Source organism: Jaculus jaculus, chromosome 8 (genome assembly GCF_020740685.1).
Source record: "Jaculus jaculus isolate mJacJac1 chromosome 8, mJacJac1.mat.Y.cur, whole genome shotgun sequence".
NCBI classification, from domain to species: domain Eukaryota; kingdom Metazoa; phylum Chordata; class Mammalia; order Rodentia; family Dipodidae; genus Jaculus; species Jaculus jaculus.
Genome location: NC_059109.1, coordinates 58288277 through 58306602, shown reverse-complemented (window position 1 = coordinate 58306602; position 18326 = coordinate 58288277). Strand labels below are relative to the sequence as shown.

General features: G+C 44.1%; 1 protein-coding gene across 1 annotated transcript in view; it reads left to right on the top strand.

Moving 5' to 3' along the window:
• The window catches only part of Rtf1 (RTF1 homolog, Paf1/RNA polymerase II complex component), a 107674-nt gene extending 90382 nt beyond the window's left edge, over positions 1-17292 (top strand). The window contains exons 9-18 of the mRNA XM_004660899.3: positions 2792-2874; positions 4480-4567; positions 4663-4770; positions 5653-5730; positions 6234-6355; positions 6489-6546; positions 9612-9689; positions 10467-10562; positions 14642-14753; positions 15006-17292. Coding sequence (XP_004660956.1) covers positions 2792-2874; positions 4480-4567; positions 4663-4770; positions 5653-5730; positions 6234-6355; positions 6489-6546; positions 9612-9689; positions 10467-10562; positions 14642-14753; positions 15006-15112 — 930 coding nt within the window. The 3' untranslated portion in view covers positions 15113-17292. The remainder of the gene's footprint in view (positions 1-2791; positions 2875-4479; positions 4568-4662; positions 4771-5652; positions 5731-6233; positions 6356-6488; positions 6547-9611; positions 9690-10466; positions 10563-14641; positions 14754-15005) is intronic.
• The last annotated feature ends 1034 nt before the right edge of the window (positions 17293-18326 follow it).

Below are 18326 nucleotides of genomic sequence, written 5' to 3'. Positions count from 1 at the left end.
CTCACAGTGATTCTCTTACCTCTGCCTCCTGAGTGCTGAGATTAAAAGCATGCACCACCACGCCAGGCTAGTTTTTTTGTTTTGTTTTGTTTTTAGGTAGTATCTCACTCTAGCCCAGTCTGACCTGGAATTCACTATGTAATCTCAGGGTGGCATTGAACTCAAGGTGATCCTGCTACCTCTGCCTCCTGAGTGCTGGGATTAAAGGTGTGCGTCACTACGTCTGGCCCAGCCTTTTTTTTTCTCCTTTTTTTTAAATCTTATTTTATTATTTATTCATTTAACAGCAAGAGAAAGAGGCAGAGAGAGAAAATGGGCACGCCACAGCCTCCAGACACATGCGCCACCTTGTACATCTAGTTTACATGAGTCCTTTGGCTTTGCAGGCAAGCAGCTTAACTGCTAAACCATCTCCAGCCCTCCTTTCCTTTTCTTTTTTGGTTAACTTTTGTGTGTGTGTGTTTGGTTGGTTTTGTTGTTGGTAGTATTGTGGGGGGGTTTTGGGAGGGGAGAGGCAGAGTCTTACTCTAGTCCATGCTGGCCTGGAATTCACTCTGTAGCCCTAGGCTGGTCTTGAACTCACAGCAGTCCTTCTACCTTAGCCTGCAAGTGTGGGGATTTCCCCTGACCCCAGGTTGAGTCTCGCACTCTAGTTCAGCCTGACCTGGAATTCACCATGTAGTGTCAGGGTAGCCTCAGACCCATAGCAGCCCTCCTGCCTCCCAAGTGCTATGATTAAAGCTGGCCACCATCACACCCAGTTTTATTTTTTTTGTTTTGTTTTGTTTGTTTGTTTGTTTTGAGACAGGATTTTACTATTGAGCCCACACTGTCTTTGAATTCACTATGTTCCTCCCTCAAATCTTCTATGAGATAGGATTGCAGATATGTGTTACCATTTTATTCTTCTGTTGCTTTTTGTTTTTGTTCTAAGTTGCCTGGTTTTAAACAATTTTTTTAAAGATTTCTTTTTATTTATTTATTAGAGAGAAAGAGATAGAGTGTGAGAATGGGCACGCCAGGGCCTCTAGCCACTGTGAACAAACTCTAGACCCCTGTGCATCTGGCTTATGTGGGACCTGGAAAATTGAACCTGGGTCCCTAGGCTTCACAGGCATGCACCTTAACTGCTAAGCTATCTCTCCAGCCCCTTAAACATTTTAATTTTCATTTATTTATTTGAGAGGGAGAGAGAATGGGCGCACCAGGGCCTCCAGTCACTGCAAGCAAACTCCAAATGCATGCACTACCTTATGCATCTGGCTTACATGGGTCCTGGGGAATTGAGCCTCAAACTGGGGTTCTTAGGCTTCACAAGCAAGTGCTTAACTGCCGAGCCATCTGTTCCGCCCCAGTTATGTGGTTTTAATATATTTATCTCCTCATATGAGAACTAGTAGCCATGAAGCTAATCTCCATAGTCTTGACATTTGGTTAATAAAAATTGTCCTTGGGCTGGAGGGATAGTTTAGCAGTTAAAGCATTTGCCTGCAAAGCCAAAGGACCCAGGTTCAATTTCCCCAGGACCCGCGTTAGCCAGATATACAAGGGGGCGCATGCATCTGGAGTTCATTTGCAGTGGCTGGGGTCCCTGGTGCACCCATTCTCTCTCTCTCTCTCTCCCCCTCTTTCTCTGTAAAATAAATAAATAAAAATAAATTTAAAAAAAAATTGTCCTTAATTCCAGCACTCAGGAGGCAGAGGTAGGAGGATTGCCATGAGTTCGAGGCCATCCTGAGATTACATAGTGAATTCCAGGTCAGCCTGAGCTAGAGTGAGACCCTACCTCGAAAAACAAACAAACAAAAATTTGTCCTAGAAGCCAGGCATGGTGCTACATGCCATGCTTATAATCCTAGCACTAAGGAGGAGGCTGAGGCAAAAGGATTTCAAGTTTGAGGCCAGCCTAGACTACAGTTGAGTCTCAATAAATAGCAACAAAAAGAAATTGAGCTCAAAATTCAGATTCAGTGAAGTCTTGGGTCTTGAGAGACTGAGCTAGACTCATCATCTGAATCTTGGAGTTTAATAACAGTCTGGCCAAAATAATAAAATCCTACCTTAGCCCTTTTTGATCAATGAAGCACTTTTTTATTTTGTTTGTATGTAAGGGAGGAAGTGTAACTCTCCGTAGCTGTACATATAACCCTTTTCTCCTAAAGAGGAATCAGTCAGTGCTCCTAGATTTTTCATTTTTTTGACAAAGCAAAAAGTGGGTAGTTTAGAGTTGTTATATGTATAAATAAGTGAATAAAGCTGAGTGTTGAGCAAAAACAAAAAAAAAAAACCTGTGCTGGGGTAGGGAACAAGGCAGGAGGCATGGTGATGCATGCCTTTAATCTCAGCACTTGAGAGGCTGAGTTGGTAGGATTGCAGTTACAGAGTAAGTTCCAGGTTAGCTTGGCTAGAGTGAGACCCTACCTGGAAACAAAATGTGTTGGGGCAAGCAGGGGCTGGCATACTGGGGATATGGGTCAGTGGTAGAACACATTCCTAGCACACGTGGGGGCTGTAGGTTCAACCCTCAACACCAAGAAAATGAAGTGATCTTTAAAGTCCAAAGTGCACCCCTCAGTAACATGAACAAAATTTTCTAATGGGCCCTGCCACACTAACTGCCTTTTTCTGAAGTTTGCTTAGCCTGAGCATAGCAATTACTGTCCTGAGCCATCTGACTCCTAAGGTTGAGTCAGGTACTCTGGGGCCCCTCTTGCACAACTCACAGAAGCAAAAGAACAGTGTAGAAAGCTCTGGAAAAGTCTGTTTTGACTTGGTCTCTTCTTTCACTTAGGTGGCTGAAATCACAGGTGTGGTAGAAACTGCCAAAGTTTACCAGCTGGGTGGCACCAGAACAAACAAAGGGCTACAGCTAAGGTAAGAGACTTTTTTTTTTTTTGAGGGAGAGGGAGGGAAGAAGCAGATAGAGAGAATGGGTGTGCCAGGGCCTTTAGCCACTACAAACGAACCCCAGATGCATGCACAACTTTGTGCATCTGACTTACATGGGTCCTGGGGAATCGAACCTGGGTCCTTTGACTTTGCAGGTAAACGCCTTAACCCCTAAGCCATTCCTCCAGCCCTAAGAGACACTTTCTAAGCTGGGTGCACGCCTATAATCGCAGCACTCAGGAAGCAGAGGCAAGAGTATCACTGTAAGCTTAAGGCCAGCCTGGTCTATATAGTAAGTTCCACACCACCCAGGGCTGTGTACTGAGACCTTGTCTCAAAATATATATATATAAATAAACAATTGACTATCTCTCTGATTCTCTGTCTCTTCTCTTTTGAGGCATGCTCTTGTTTTGTAACCCAGACTGCCCTCAAACTCAATCCTCCTGTCTTGGCCTCCCAAGGGCTGGGATTATAAGAGTGTGCCCACCACAACCAGCTTTAAGAGCATTTTTATGGCAACTTTGGCTCCCTCTTCAGATAAACAGTCTTTTGGTCATTGTGTGATATTTCTTGTAATAGTGAGCACTATGTGGCCCTTACAAGGTACTCAAAGGGAAGCTTGTGTTGTCTTTGCCTATAGGGGAAATCACATGTTAACATGGGGTATGATGTGGTAGGACACTGAAGGAGATACTGGGCTCTCACAGACCCTTCTGCCAAAACTAGTGAGTGCTTCTTTTGAGGATACTAAGGAAGCTTGTTCTCTCTGGTCCCAGCTCTCTCTATTTAACTAGCTTCATCTTTCTGGACTTTGTTTCCTCTTCAGTAAAACAGAAGTACCATTCCTTCAACAGATATTTACTGAATGTATACTGTGTGTCAGACAGTGTTCTACTTATCAGGACAAAGGAGAGAACAAAGCATCCTTAGATCCCTTCCCCTGCCAACACCTATGTAGGAAGGAATACAAGTAGTTTACCAGGATCATCACATGGCAGCTACCTGGTATCACACATGGCTGCCCCCAGGCCTCAGTTGGTCACCACCATCTCTCCATTCCCTGACCACATCCTAACCCCATCAACTCCTGGTTTATTTAACAAGAGTCAATGGGGCTAGAGTGTCTAGAGAATCCCTACGAGAATGGCACAGTCCCTTAACTTTACAAAGACGGTGGTCACTAGAAACATTGTTCTTCCTTTTCAGAGAATAGTTTGTCAGTCTGATAACTGTATAATGTTGCATATTCCTGATGTTGTCTGACTGGTGGATTTTATTGTCACTTAACTTTTAAAGCATTGCCCCAAGTCCCTTGATTTGCTGTGCTAGCTTGGTGAGCTCACTCCTGGCTGCCCCTTAAAACAGCCTGGCGGTTTGTTTTTACCTGGGTCTTATTCCCAGAAGTGCTCACTCAGTGGATCTAGGTTGGTACCTTAGCATTAGAATTTTTCTGTCTTCCTAGATGATTTCGAAGGGTAGCCAGGATTGAGAAACATGTAGTTAAGTAGTACACAGTCTGGTAAGGTTGCTAAGATGGTCCTGTGGTCAACAAGCACATTCTTGGAGATATCTCTCTTTTTTATGTAGGCATGGCAATGACCAGCGAGTGTTCCGCCTGGAGTTCGTCTCAAACCAAGAATTCACTGAAAGTGAATTTATGAAGTGGAAAGAAGCAGTAAGTGGCAGGAAACTGCCCAGCAATTCTTTCTGAACAGTGAGTCTCTTTCTTAAATCCCTTACTGACAACTTTTCTGTCCCATTTTGGTTCAGATGTTTTCAGCTGGCATGCAGTTGCCCACTCTCGATGAAATCAATAAAAAGGAATTGTCTATTAAAGAAGCTCTCAATTATAAGTTCAATGATCAAGACATTGAAGAGGTAAGAAACTTCAGACTCTGGAGGTTCACCAACATACCACGTTTAGAGAAGATTATTACTATTCTTTTCATTCCCCATATCTTAACACTTACCAAAACATGAATCTAGGAAATACTGATATTATCATTTATAGTTTTCCTCTGTACATTTTCATCATCACATGACATTGCACACTTGGGGAGTCAGGGTTCAGGAATGTTACTCTCTTAGACTTTACAGAGCTGTTTTTTCTGTAAAACATTTTGGTAAGATTCAGCCAGGTATAGTGGCACATGCCTTTAATCCCAGCACTCAGGAGGCAGAGGTAGGGGGTTGGCCAAGAGTTTGAGGCCACCCTGAGACTACATAGTGAATTCCAAGTCAGCCTGGGCTAGAATGAGACCCTACCTCAGAAAAACCCAAAAAAAGAAAAAACATTTTGGTGAAATTCTTTGATTTCTATTCTCTTGGACAGTGGCTAGCCTTACATTACCTGGCCTTTGGGCTTCAGCTATTTATTGTTGCATGTTCCTTCAGGCTGTCCAAGAAGAATCTCCATGAACGTAGAAGCAGTGTAATGTCCCTTGAAAGGAACTCACTTGCTCTCTGGGCGTGACACTGCTAGAGGAAGAGCATTCCCTTTAACTAGCTGCTTGCCTCCAAAATGATCTCACCTAGCCTGTGTACAAAAGTAGTTTAGGAGCCAGGCATGGCGGCGCACACCTTTAATCCCAGCACTCGGGAGGCAGAGGAAGGAGGATCATCATGAGTTCAAGGCCACCCTGAAACTACATAGTGAATTCCAGGTCAGCCTGAGCCAGAGTGAGACCCTACCTTGAAAAACCAGAAAAAATCAGTTTAGGAATACTTCACTGCTGATACTGACATCTCCTCTCTGCACAGATTGTGAAAGAGAAAGAAAGGTTCAGAAAAGCGCCACCAAATTATGCTATGAAGAAGACTCAGCTGCTAAAGGAAAAGGTGAGTATTTGTGCTCAAGTCTCTTTGCCTGTTCTCTAGAGCTAGGGAAATGAAACTTGTCCATCCTCTGTCAAGATAGTGGTGGCAGGATTGGAAGAAAGTTCTGGGCTTAATTATAGGTACCACAAGGTATTCTTGACACCCAGGCAGTGTTCCTTGACAACTTTTCTTTCTGTAAATGCAGCTATATTTTCCCTTTTTTTATGAGTCACTTGTGTTTCATGTCTAATAAAATGCTGCTGTATCCCTATGGCAGGTTATTTTCCATTCTTTACATAGAATGGTGAACCATGCTAGTTTAGTCATATGACCTGGGTTCTAATGTTAATGTCACATGTCATTGTCACCAGGGACCCTGAACCAGGTAGCTCCATGGGAAAGTGTTGCTACTATGATAAAAATAAAAATAATAAAGCACATCTTGGCTGGGCATGTTGGCACACACCTGTAATCCCAGCACTTGGGAGGTAGAGGCAACAGCTCACATTTCTCTCTGTGTTCAGGCCATGGCTGAGGACATGGGAGATCAGGACAAGGCCAAACAAATCCAAGACCAGCTGAATGAGCTAGAGGAGCGGGCAGAGGCCTTGGACCGCCAGCGGACCAAAAATATATCTGCTATAAGGTAATGTTACTGAGCCTAACATTGCCCAGAATCATCAGGTCAGCCTGTAGCCTTGTACACACTGAGCTTTCAGACTCCACAGATTTCTGTGGCCTTTCAGTCCACTGAATCATCCTTTTTACTCACCTTTTAGTTACATCAACCAGCGGAATCGGGAGTGGAACATTGTGGAGTCTGAGAAGGCCTTGGTGGTGAGTAAGACAACTTTATCTAGGTCACAGAAAACAATTCTACAAAATAATATGAAGCCAGGCACAATGATACATGCCTTAGAAGTTGGAGGCAGGAGGGTCAGGAGTTCAAGGCCAGGCTCAGTTACATTGCAAGTTTAAGGCCAGCCTGGGCTAGAGTGAAGCCCTACCTCAAAAAATAAAATATCATTTGGAGCTTGGGGAGGTGGCTTAGTGATTAAAGATACTTGCTTATAAAGCTTGCCTGCCCAATTTCAATTCCCCAATACCTTCAAAAGGCCAGATCCAGCTGGACATGATAGCTAGAGGCCCTGGTGTGCACGTGTGTGCTCTCTTTTTCTCTGTGTCTTTCTTATAAATAAATAAATAAATAAATAATGTTTTTTACCTGGGCATGGTGGTGCATGCCTTTAATCCCAGCCCTCAGAAGGCAGAGGTAGGAAGATCACTATAAGTTCAAGGCTACCCTGAAAGTAGAGAGTTACTTCCAGGTCAGCTTGGGCTAGAGTGATGAGACCCTACCTCTCACTATTTAGTCTTAGGGTGGTCTCGAATTCATAGTGATCCTCCTACCTCTGCCTCCTGAGTGCTGGGATTAAAGGTGTGCGCCACCATGACCAGCAAACTTTTTAATTAAAAAAATTTTCTTTTAAGTGGCACATCAGTTTATCTGGTGTTTGCAACAGCAAGAAATTCTGGCATGCCCATACACACACACAAACACACACAAATTAATTAATTAGTTGATTGGTTGCTTAATTAATTAAATAAAAGTGGGGCTAGGGAGATAAAAGTCAGTAAAGTACTTGTGCTATGTAAGCATAAAGAACACAAGCCTAGGGGTAGGCCGTGGAGGTGACTCAGTCGGTAAAGCACTCTGCTGTACAACTCTGAGTACCTGAGTTCAGAACCCCAGACTGTGTTAAAATCTGGAAGCTGTGGCGGGCTTCTGTGATCCCAAATTACCTCGGATGAGGAAGGGAAGCAGAGACGGGAGATTTCACATAGACCTTGCCTCAAAATTGAGGTGGAAGCCGGGCGTGGTGGTGCATGCCTTCAATCCCAGCACTCGGGAGGCAGAGGTAGGAGGATTGCCATGAGTTCAAGGCCACCCTGAGATGACAGAGTTAATTCCAGGTCAGCCTGGACCACAGTGAGACCCTACCTTGAAAAACCAAAAAAAAAAAAAAAGAGGTGGAAGGTGAGGACCATCCTGAAAGTGTTCTCTGACCTCCACACACTTGATGTGACACACTCAAACACATGAATACTCACAAAATACACACTAATTTTGGTTTTTTGAGGTAGGGTCTTGCTCTAGAGACCTAGGCTGACCTGGATTTCACTATGTAGTCTCAGAGTGGCCTAGAATTAACATCGATCCTCCTACCTCTGCCTCCCAAGTGCTGGGATTAGAGGCGTGTGCCACCACGCCTGGCTCAAATTAAATTTTTTAAACATGCCAGGTTTGGTAGTATACCCCTTTAATCCAGCACTCAGGAGACTGAAGTAAGAAGAGCTCTGTAAATTCAGCCTAGAGCTACAGAGTGAGGCTGAGGCTAAAGTAAGACCTACCTAGATCAAAACAACACAGAAATCAGGCTCAGTGTCCTCTGAAATCCCAGCACTGTGGAGGAGGAGACCAATGGATCCCTGGAGCTTACTGGCCAGCAAATGAGTCTACCTCCTTGGAAGTGCCAGGCAAACGAGAGGTCCAGCCTCTTTTAGTATGGTACCTGTTGCAGTCAGGTTCGCACTGCCAGTAGAAGTCAACCAACCAAGAGCAGCTTGGGGAGGGGGGTCGTTATTTTGGCTTACAGGCTCAAGGGGGAAGCTCCACAATGGCAGGGGAAAACAACAACATGAGCAAAGGGTGGACCTCACCTCCTGGCCAGCATGAGGTGAACCATAGCAACAGGAGAGTGTGCCAAACAGTGGCAAGGGGGGCTGGCTATAACACCCATAAGCCTGCCCCCAACACTCCACTCCCTTCAGAAGGCATTAATTCCCAAATCTCCATCATCTGGGAACCTAGCATTCAGAACACCTAAGTTTATGGGGAACACTTGAATTAAAGCACCACAGTACCTGAAAGATTGAAATCCAAAATTGTCTTCTGACCTTTACACATGTGCACACAGATTAAATAAATAAAACATTAAATATTTCCTGCATGTTGCCTAAGCTTAGATTTTAAACTATTAAAATAGGGTCTGGGAGTATAACTCAGTAGTGCTTTTCAACCATGCACAAAGCTCCAAGTTTGATCTTCAGCACCACATGAAGCTGGGAGTGGTGGCGCACTCCTGTGATCCTAACACTTGGAAGGAGGATCCAAAGTTCAAGGTCATCACTGGCAACATAAATAGTTTGGGCTTATTCTTGCTATGTGAGGTCCTCTATCCAAAGAAATTACTCATCTAACATGTATACTTAGAATACGTGTAGTCTCTCTGCTGCACACACACGCATTTCATTCATTCATTTATTTTTTATTTTATTTATTTATTTATTAGAGAGAAAGAGGCAGAGAGGGAGAGAGAGAGACAGGCATGCTAGAGCCTCCAACCACTGCAAACGAACTCCAGAGGTATTCACTACCTTGTGCATCTGGTTTATGTGGGTCCTGGGGAATTGAACCTGGGTGCTTTGGCTTTGCAGGCCTTAACCACCTAGTCATCTCTCCAGCCCTCTTTTTTTGTTTTGGTTTGTTTCATTTTGTTTGTTTTTCAAGGTAGGGTCTTGCTGTAGCCCAGTCTGACCTGGAATTCACTATGTAGTCTCAGGGTGGCCTCGAAATCACAGTGATCCTCCCCCAACTTCCTGCATTCATTTTTATTGGCTTCTGAGTTTAGTTGTCGCCTCATCTGGGTGGGTGGGTGTTATTTTGTTACTGTTTGCAGCGCTGGGGTTGCATGCTACACAAGCGCTCAGTCACTGAGCTGCACCTTTAGCCTCTGCTCTTGTGTTCCTGAAGAGTTCTAAACTCTTGCGGTGACGTTATTTCTGTCATCTTAGGATGAATGAGAGGAGGGAAAAGGTCTGATGTATCCTTTCTGTTTTAGGCCGAAAGCCACAATATGAAAAACCAGCAAATGGATCCTTTCACCAGGCGGCAGTGCAAACCTACCATCGTTTCTAATGTGAGTTAGTGCCTAAAGAGGACGTGCCTAGTTGGGACCTAGATTCTAGGACATAAAATGAATTCCATTAGGAAATTAATAAAGAAGTTAAAAATAAGGCTTTTCTAGCTGAGATTTGCTTGCCTCGAGCTCTTGGGTCTGGGTACTTTCTTTTTTTCTCTTGCTATAGGTAGTGAAAACCTGGCATGGACTTGTGGAAGCCTCTAGATTTAGCCCTGTGTGCCACGGTGGCATGAACTTTTAGGAACCTAGAAACCAGCCCTCTGTGCCAGGCTGAGATTTCAGTGTAGCAGACGTTAGCACACCTTGAGCAGCATTTGTCCAGAATGTTTGCAACCAGAAAAGTCTGTCACAGTTTGAATTGTTTTGGATTTTAGAATATTTGCAAATACATCTTGAGGATGAGACCCAAGTCTACAAAGGAATCTCATTTGTTTCATATATACTTAAATATACACTTCACCTGAAGTTAATTTTTGATCATATTTTTAGTGTGTCTTTGTTCTGACTACACATGAAGTCAGATGCAGATTTCCCATGTGAGGCACCATTGTGTATTCTGGATTTTCATTGTAGAGAAGCTCAGTCTATCCTGTGCTGGCATGAGATTAGTTTTGAAGCTTTTAATTGCTCTTTTCTGTTGCTTTGAGGAAACTTCCAGTGAGCTGCTGATGGATCTACTGTGGTATTTATATTAGTGGTAGTAAATTGAGGAAAATCTGGCAGTAAACCCTGTAAATGTTGAACAGCTTCTTAAAAAATTTTTTTTTCTCCCAGTCCAGAGACCCAGCTGTTCAAGCTGCCATCTTGGCCCAGCTAAACGCGAAATATGGTTCTGGAGTGTTACCAGATGCTCCAAAGGAAATGAGCAAGGCAAGTACAGTGCGACTCTCTGGCCATGGAGCTGATCAGCTGGCTGGGACCCTGAGTCGTTCCTGACCTGGTTCTGGTTTGGGCCTGATGATTCTACAGGGAGGAACATGCAGTTATGCTTGGCAGACCTTTCTCCATTATTTACCGATTCACAGATACCTTCCCTGGAACTCAGAACTCCCAACAAACCTCCCTACTCAGCCTCCCAAGTGCTGGAATTATAGGTGTGAGCCACCATGCCCATGCCCTACTTGGTACTGAATTTTGATTTGATGAGACAACCTAAATCTAAACCCACCAATCACTTACCTCGATGTTAGCTGTGTCTTTAGATCACTGCCCTCTATACTTCTGCACTACATTTTTATGTATATAAGTATGTATGTATGTATGAATATATGTATGTGTTACAGTCAGGTTCACATTGCTGGTAGAAATCACACAACCCAGAGCAGCTTGTGGGAAAAAAGAGGTTTATGTTGGCTTACAGGCTGGAAGGGGAAGCTCCATGATGACAGGGAAAATGATGGCATGAGCAGAGGGTGGACATCACCCCCTGATCAGCATCAGGTGGACAATAAGGACAGGAGAGTGTACCAAACACTGGCATGGGGAAACTGACTACAATACCCATAAACCTGCCCCCAACAATATACTACCTGCAAGAAGCATTAATTCCCAAATCTCCATCAGCTGGGAACCTAGCATTTGGAACACCTAAGTTTATGGGAGACACCTGAATCAAGCCACCACATTCCATCCCTGGCCCATAAACTGTTAACCATCCATGATGTAAAATGCAATGCATTCATCCAACTTTAAAAGCCCCCATAATTTTTATCAATTCCAATGATGTTTATATGTTCCCATAGTTCAAGATCTTTTAACTGAGCCATAATACCAAAAAAAAAAATCCCCCCAAAATCCACAATGGCACAGAATAAACATTCACACTGCAAAAGAAAGCATTGGGCATAGCAGAGGAACATTCAAGCAATACATGATTTAAACAGGGCAAACACCAGACTCTGTAGCTCTAAGTCCCAATAACTCAAACCAGTGACAAATCTCCAAGTCAGATAATTCTAACCAGCAACAAGTCTCTGGAGCTCCAATTCCACCCCTCCAGTTAGGCTACTCACAGTCCTGGAAAACTTCATCTGGGGCTGACAGCTTTCCTTAGCAGCCATGGTCCTGGCATCTCCATTGGGTCTCCACTGTAATCCACAGTTCATCCTAATGGCCCCATGGGGTCTCCATGCAGGCAGGCAGCCAGCAAACCTGCTTCACACTGACCATGGCCATTTCTAAAACACAAGAATGCGCCAAACACTGGCAAGGGGAAATTGGCTATAACACTCATAAACCCGCCTTCAACAATACACTCTCTGCAAGAGGCATTAATTCCCAAATCCCCATCAGCTGGGAACCTAGCATTCAGAACACCTAAGTTTATGGGGGAGACCTGGATCAAACCACCACAATATGTATATTTGAGATAGCTTATTACTCTAGCCCAGGCTGACTTAGAATTCACTACGTCATCTCAGGGTGGCCTCAAACTCACAGCAATCCTCCTACCTCTGTCTCTGGAGTGCTGTGCTTAAAATTGTGCACCAGGATCTAGGTGTGGTAGCACATACCTTTAATCCCAGTACTCCAGAGGCAGAGGTAGGAGGAGCACCATGAGTTTGAGGATACCCTGGGACGACGTAGTGAGTTCCAGGTCAGCCTGAGCTAGACTGAAACCCTACCTCAAAACTATTTTTAAAAAATAAAGTGTGGGGCTGGAGAGATGGCTTAGTGGTTAAGCGCTTGCCTATGAAGCCTAAAGACCTGGGTTCAAGGCTTGGTTCTCCAGGAGCCACGTTAGCCAGATGCACAAGGGGGCGCACGCGTCTGGAGTTCATTTGCAGTGGCTGCAAGCCCTGGCGCGCCCATTCTCTCTCACTCGCTCTCTCTCTCTCTATCTGCCTCTTTCTCTCTCTGTCACTCTTAAATAAATAAATAAAAATGAACAAAAAAAAATTTTTTAAAAAGTGTGCATCAGGCCAGAGAGATGGCTTAGCAGCTAAGGTGCTTGCCTGCAAAGCCTAAGGATCCATGTTCCAGATCCTATATAAGCCAGATGCTTATATGCCAGGTCGCACATGCCCACTAGGTGGCACACGTGTCCATTCCCCACCCTTGGTCTCTCTAAAATATAATAAATGAAAGTGTGCACCACCACACCCACCTCATTTTGGCTTATTTATTTATGAGAAGGAGAAAGAATGGGCATACTAGGGTCTCTAGCCACTGCAAACAAACTCCAGATGCATGTGCTACCATATGCATTTGGGTTCTAGGGAATTGAACCTGGGTCCTTAGGCTTTGTGAACGAGTACCTTAATTGCTAAGTCATCTCTCCAGCCATCATTTTGTTTTCTTAATGATCTCACTGTGTAACCCGAGCTGTCCTCAAATCTGCAGACACCCCTTCCTCTGCTTCACTTGAGTGCTAGGATTACAGATATGATGGCCCACACCTATAATCTTAGCGTTCGGGATGTGGAGGCTAGAGAGGATCATAAGTTCAATGCCAACCCTGACTACATAGTAAGTTTGGTGGCCAACCAGAGCTACACAAGAAAGACCCTGTCAATTAAAAAAAAAAAAAAAGCCGGGCATGGTGGTACACACCTTTAATCCCAGCACTTGGGAGGCCAAGGAAGTAGGATCACTGAGTTCGAGGCCACCCTGAGACTGTTACATAGTGAATTCCAGGTCAGCCTGAGTTAGAGTGAGACACTACCTGGGTAAAACAAAAACAAACAAACAAAAAAGGCTGGAGAGATGGCTGAGCAGTTAAGGCACTTGCCTGCTTAAGGACCCATGTTCTACTCTCCAGATCCCACGTAAGCCAGAAATACAACGGCGAGGTAAGCACAAGGTTACACATGCCCACTAGGTGGCGCAAGTGTCTGGAGTTCGATTTTAGTGGCTGAGGCCCTGCTGCACCAGTTCTCTCTCAATCTCCCCTGTGTCTTGCTCTCTCTCTCTCTAAAATAAAATATATAAATAAATAAATACGTAGGGACTGGAGATGTTAAGAGTGCTTGCCTAGCATGCATGGAGTCGTGGGTTCAATCTCTAGCACTGTGCAAATTAGGCAGGGTGGTATCCCAGCACTCAGTAAGTGAAAACAACATCAGAAATTCAAAATCATTCTGTTTGTTTGTTTGTTTGTTTGTTTGTTTATTTATTTATTTATTTATTTGACAGAGAAAGAAAGAGAGAGACAATGGGCAAGCCAGGGCCTCCAGCCACTGTAAATGAACTCCAGATGCATGTGCATCTGGCTGCCATTGGTCCTGGGGAATCAAACCTGGGTCCTTTGGCTTTGCGGTCAAATGCCCTAACTGCTAAGCCATCCCTCCAGCCCTCAAAGTCACTCTTGATTATATATAGTGAGTTCAGTACCAACTTAGGATACATGAGACCCTATCTCAGAAAGGGGGAGAGAGAGATGCATTTTTGTGCCTTAGGTGTCTTCCTGTCTGTATCAGGTATACCTGAAATCTTGGATGAGAGGTCATCTATTGTCTTAGGCATTCCCTTCCTTCTCATATATTGCAAACATGATACTTCCTTCTCCTTTTTAAAGCTAAGGAAGGCATCAAGAGAGCAAGTGCATTAGTCTATGCCTGGTTTCTTTCCTGAGAGAAAGACTGAAAGAGGCCTTAGGGCTAGAGATGGAGCTTAGTGAGCAGAGTGCTTGCCTAGTATGCTCAAGGACCTGGGTTCTATCCATCAGTACCATAAGAAAAGGCATGGTGGCATACACCTCTAATCCCAGCACTTGGGAGGCAGAGGTAGGAGGATCGCTGTGAGTTCAAGGCCACCCTGACACTACATAGTGAATTCCAGGTCAGCCTGGGCTAGAGTGAGACCTGCCTTGAAAAACAAAAATCAAAAAAACAAAGGACTTAATGGGAAACTAATGGATTTAGGCAAGAGCTTTGACCATTAGTTATTGCTGTTTCATGAAATCTACTTTCATTTATGTTCTTATAGTTAGTTACCTTTTTTCATTGCAGGGTCAGGGAAAGGATAAAGATTTGAATTCTAAGTCAGCCAGTGACCTCTCAGAAGACTTGTTCAAAGTACATGATTTTGATGTGAAGATTGACTTGCAGGTTCCCAGCTCAGGTATGTGAGGGGGGGAGAGGGTGACTTAAGACCATGTGGATCCATGACACACTCAGCTTGGAGGCCTGATAGTAGGAAAGAAAGGGGTGCCCACTTACCAATACTGTTAGAGACTATGGTCAGAGAGGCTACAGGCATGCCTTGAGAGAGAGATGTCTGCAGCCTGTAAGGGTGCCTGAAGGAGTGAAACCCAGGACTAGAAGAAGGATTGTTTATGTCTTTAATTTGCTGATTTTTTCCTTTTCCCCACAGAGTCAAAAGCTTTGGCCATCACCTCTAAGGCCCCACCAGCCAAGGATGGAGCGCCAAGGAGATCTCTGAACTTGGAAGACTACAAAAAACGACGGGGACTTATTTGAACACACTGATCCTGCTGCTTCTGACCCTGCATGCCCCATCAGCGTCCCGCCTTTCCTCTTTTCCTTTGAGTTGCCCTCTTTGGGCTGGAGCAGCAGTAGAACTGGGAAGAGACTCTAAACTGCCAGTCATCTGTAATATAAACCATTTGCTGTATAGACCTTCTTTGTCTGCACCATTTCCCAGCAACCCCAAGGGTCCACCCAAAGTGGATCTGGGTTGTCACGGTCTTTTCATGTCTTCAGATTTGTGTTTGCAGGTTTTTGTTTTGTTTTTGTTTTTGTTTTTGTTTTTTTAACCAGCACAGTTTGGCCACTCTGCACGCATTCAGTATTACCATGGAGCTGGGATTCTTGCTGGAGCCCCTAGTGGCCATAGCAGCAGCACTGGGCAATGTCCTCTTCAGACTGTCTTGGGCCCAACTATTGGACATTCGGCACCTACCGAACCCTTGCAGAGGGAGTGGGGACTTGCAATCTTCTTTCCTCTCCTCATCTTTATCTTCTTCCCATCTCTGTGGAAGAGACATTTTCAAAACCAGTTTAGTTTCCAAAAAGTGTACATTTATGGGGAGGGAGGGGGTCTAATTTGAGAGAGTGTGTGTATGTATGTGTGTGTAAGTGTGGGTTTTTTATCCTTTTTTTTAAAACGCAGTACTCTTTGTATCAGTCTGTCATGGGTCTATAGCTGTTTCAGATTTTTTTCAGCTGTACTGGAGCATCTGAAACTGAAGAAACTCATTAAATGTGATTCTTCTTACTAAACAGGCCTGACTGCTTGTAGCTGTGTGACTTCCCTATACCCTTCTTCCCGGTCACTGCTTTGCCCCAGGGAAAATGCCAGTTTAGCTCCCTTGCCCTGTAGGCTGTGTCCTGGCAGGTGGATGGGAAGCCCACGGCAGGTCCCAGGGAGGGCAGCGGGCAGCCAAAGTGTGTCTTGCTCCCCCTGTGGACACAGCCCAAAGCTTCCTGGCTGAACATAGTGTGTCTTGTTCCCACCAAGTGTACCTGTTTCTTCCTAGTGACTATTTTGATGTTTTGACAAGAATAACGATTTGTTTTTAAGAAAAATTATTCAACATGAATGTGGAGAGTGAACAAAAATATTTAGGTTGCAAATGTTACCAGCATGTGCAATTGTGTGTGTGTGTGTGTGTGCGCGTGTGTGCATATATATGTGCAGTAAGCATATACACTGTTGTGCAGCTAAAGCCAGCAAAGAGGTGTGTATGTCGTTATGAAATGTTTGGGAAAAGATAAGCTGACTGCTTGATAATCATTCTCAGGTGTAAAGCTCCAAGTGTAAATAAAAGTGGCATTTAACAAATCTTTTCAGAACAAAGTACAACTGACTATACATACACCAAGAACTAAGCTAAAGACAGCTGAGAGCTGCTGATTCCATAAGAGGAGAGGAACTGAGAAGCTCTGCTCTGTACTTCTTCACTTTACTTTTGTATAAGGAAGGGGGTGATGGGAAACCATTGAATTAAGTTGTATTTAAACATTAAAAATGAATTTAATAACTCTTCTGGATTGAGTAAAGCCTCAGTTGCTTTAAATTAGTTTACATTTTTTACTTTTAACAAGACAGCAACAGGGCCGGGCGTGGTGGCGCACGCCTTTAATCCCAGTACTCGGGAGGCAGAGGTAGGAGGATCACCATGAGTTCAAGGCCACCCTGAGACTACATAGTGAATTCCAGGTCAGCCTGAGCTAGAGTGAGACTCCTCCTCAAAAAACCAAAAAAAAAAAAAAAAAAAAAAGCAACAGGTGGTTTTGTGACTTGTAAAATTGGTAAAAAGTGACTGTAACAGCCCTGTTGTAGCGGTGGCAGTTTGGTTGGGCAAAGGAATGGTCACATACTCAGTACAATCATATATACTTGAATAGTCTATTGACCGAAGCTCTTTATAGACTGTTGTGTAAATGTGGAATCACAGACTGTTAAACACCGCCTGGACTCTGCCAGAGTCTTGGAGAGACCTGCTGAGACCTCTCCTTGTCAAACTTGGACTTTTTGTTTTGTTTTGTTTTTCTTCTTGTCTTAAAAGACATAAAATCATAGAATCCATATAACTTGCTGGAGTCATTCTGATTCACCATGTAGATCTGTATTATTTGGGTTTGAAGAAGTGTCAATTACATTATGACTGTGTAATAAAGTTTTTATTAAAACTGCATCACACTGTAGCCACTTTGCCACTACCTCTTGAACTGCAGCTGCTGAAACCTTCATGCTGAGATGTTCAAGCACAGAGCAGGGAGAAAAGCCAACCAAAGAAGACTGAAAGTTAACTGATAATTGGGATCTCAGCTGAGACAGGCCTCAGCATTTCTTGTGCTGGTTAACAGCTTCAGTGGCCACTCTTACCACCCCAGCATAGTTTCACTGTTGCAGGGTGCAGCACCCAAGGCCATTTTACATGTTTTTCAGTCCCAAGAAGTGAGAGAGCCAATGTCCATATGCCTAGTTCATGCTGTATATTGGTCTGATGTCTGTCTTCTAAGAGGGGTGGGGAGTGTTTCCTGCTCCTTCCAGGCAATGCTTTTATTTCTTTCTGTGAAGTCCTGACTTGTCACTCAAGCTGTACTGATGTTTGTAAATAAACAGCATTTTAACAAGGGATTAAATTTAGTCCAAAGCTTGCATCCTAAATGGCACCTCTTAAAGCTTTGTTTGGGCTGAAGAGATGGCTTAGTGGTTAAGATGCTTGCCTGCAAAGCCAAAGGACCTAGGTTCGGTTCCCCAGGACTGACGTAAGCCAGATGCACATGGTGACGCATGTGTCTGGAGTTCGTTTGCAGTGGCTGTGGGCTCTGGCGCACCCATTCTCTTCTCTCTCTCTCTTCCCTCTCCCTCTTCCTCTCCCTCCCTCCCTCCATCCTCTTTCCCTCTTTCAAATAAGTAAGATATTCTTAAGAAAAAAAAAAAAAAAAATCCTGGAGAGCCTGTCTTGTTCCTATTCCTCTTCTCCCAGCTCTGCAGCCTGGCTCTACAAGGAAAGTATGATACTTGTCTCAAGGGGACCTCCACTTGTCCTGGTGACTTCCAGCTGTCCTGACCGACAACAACAAGCTTTAGCTGAAACAGGTAGGTGCTTACTGTGCAGCCTAAGCCTGACGAGAACCTGGTCTTAGTAGCTTTCGCATAGCCTAGGTACTGCTTCTTGTCTCTGCTTATGTAACTGAAGCAGGAGTCCAGGGACTTAAAATA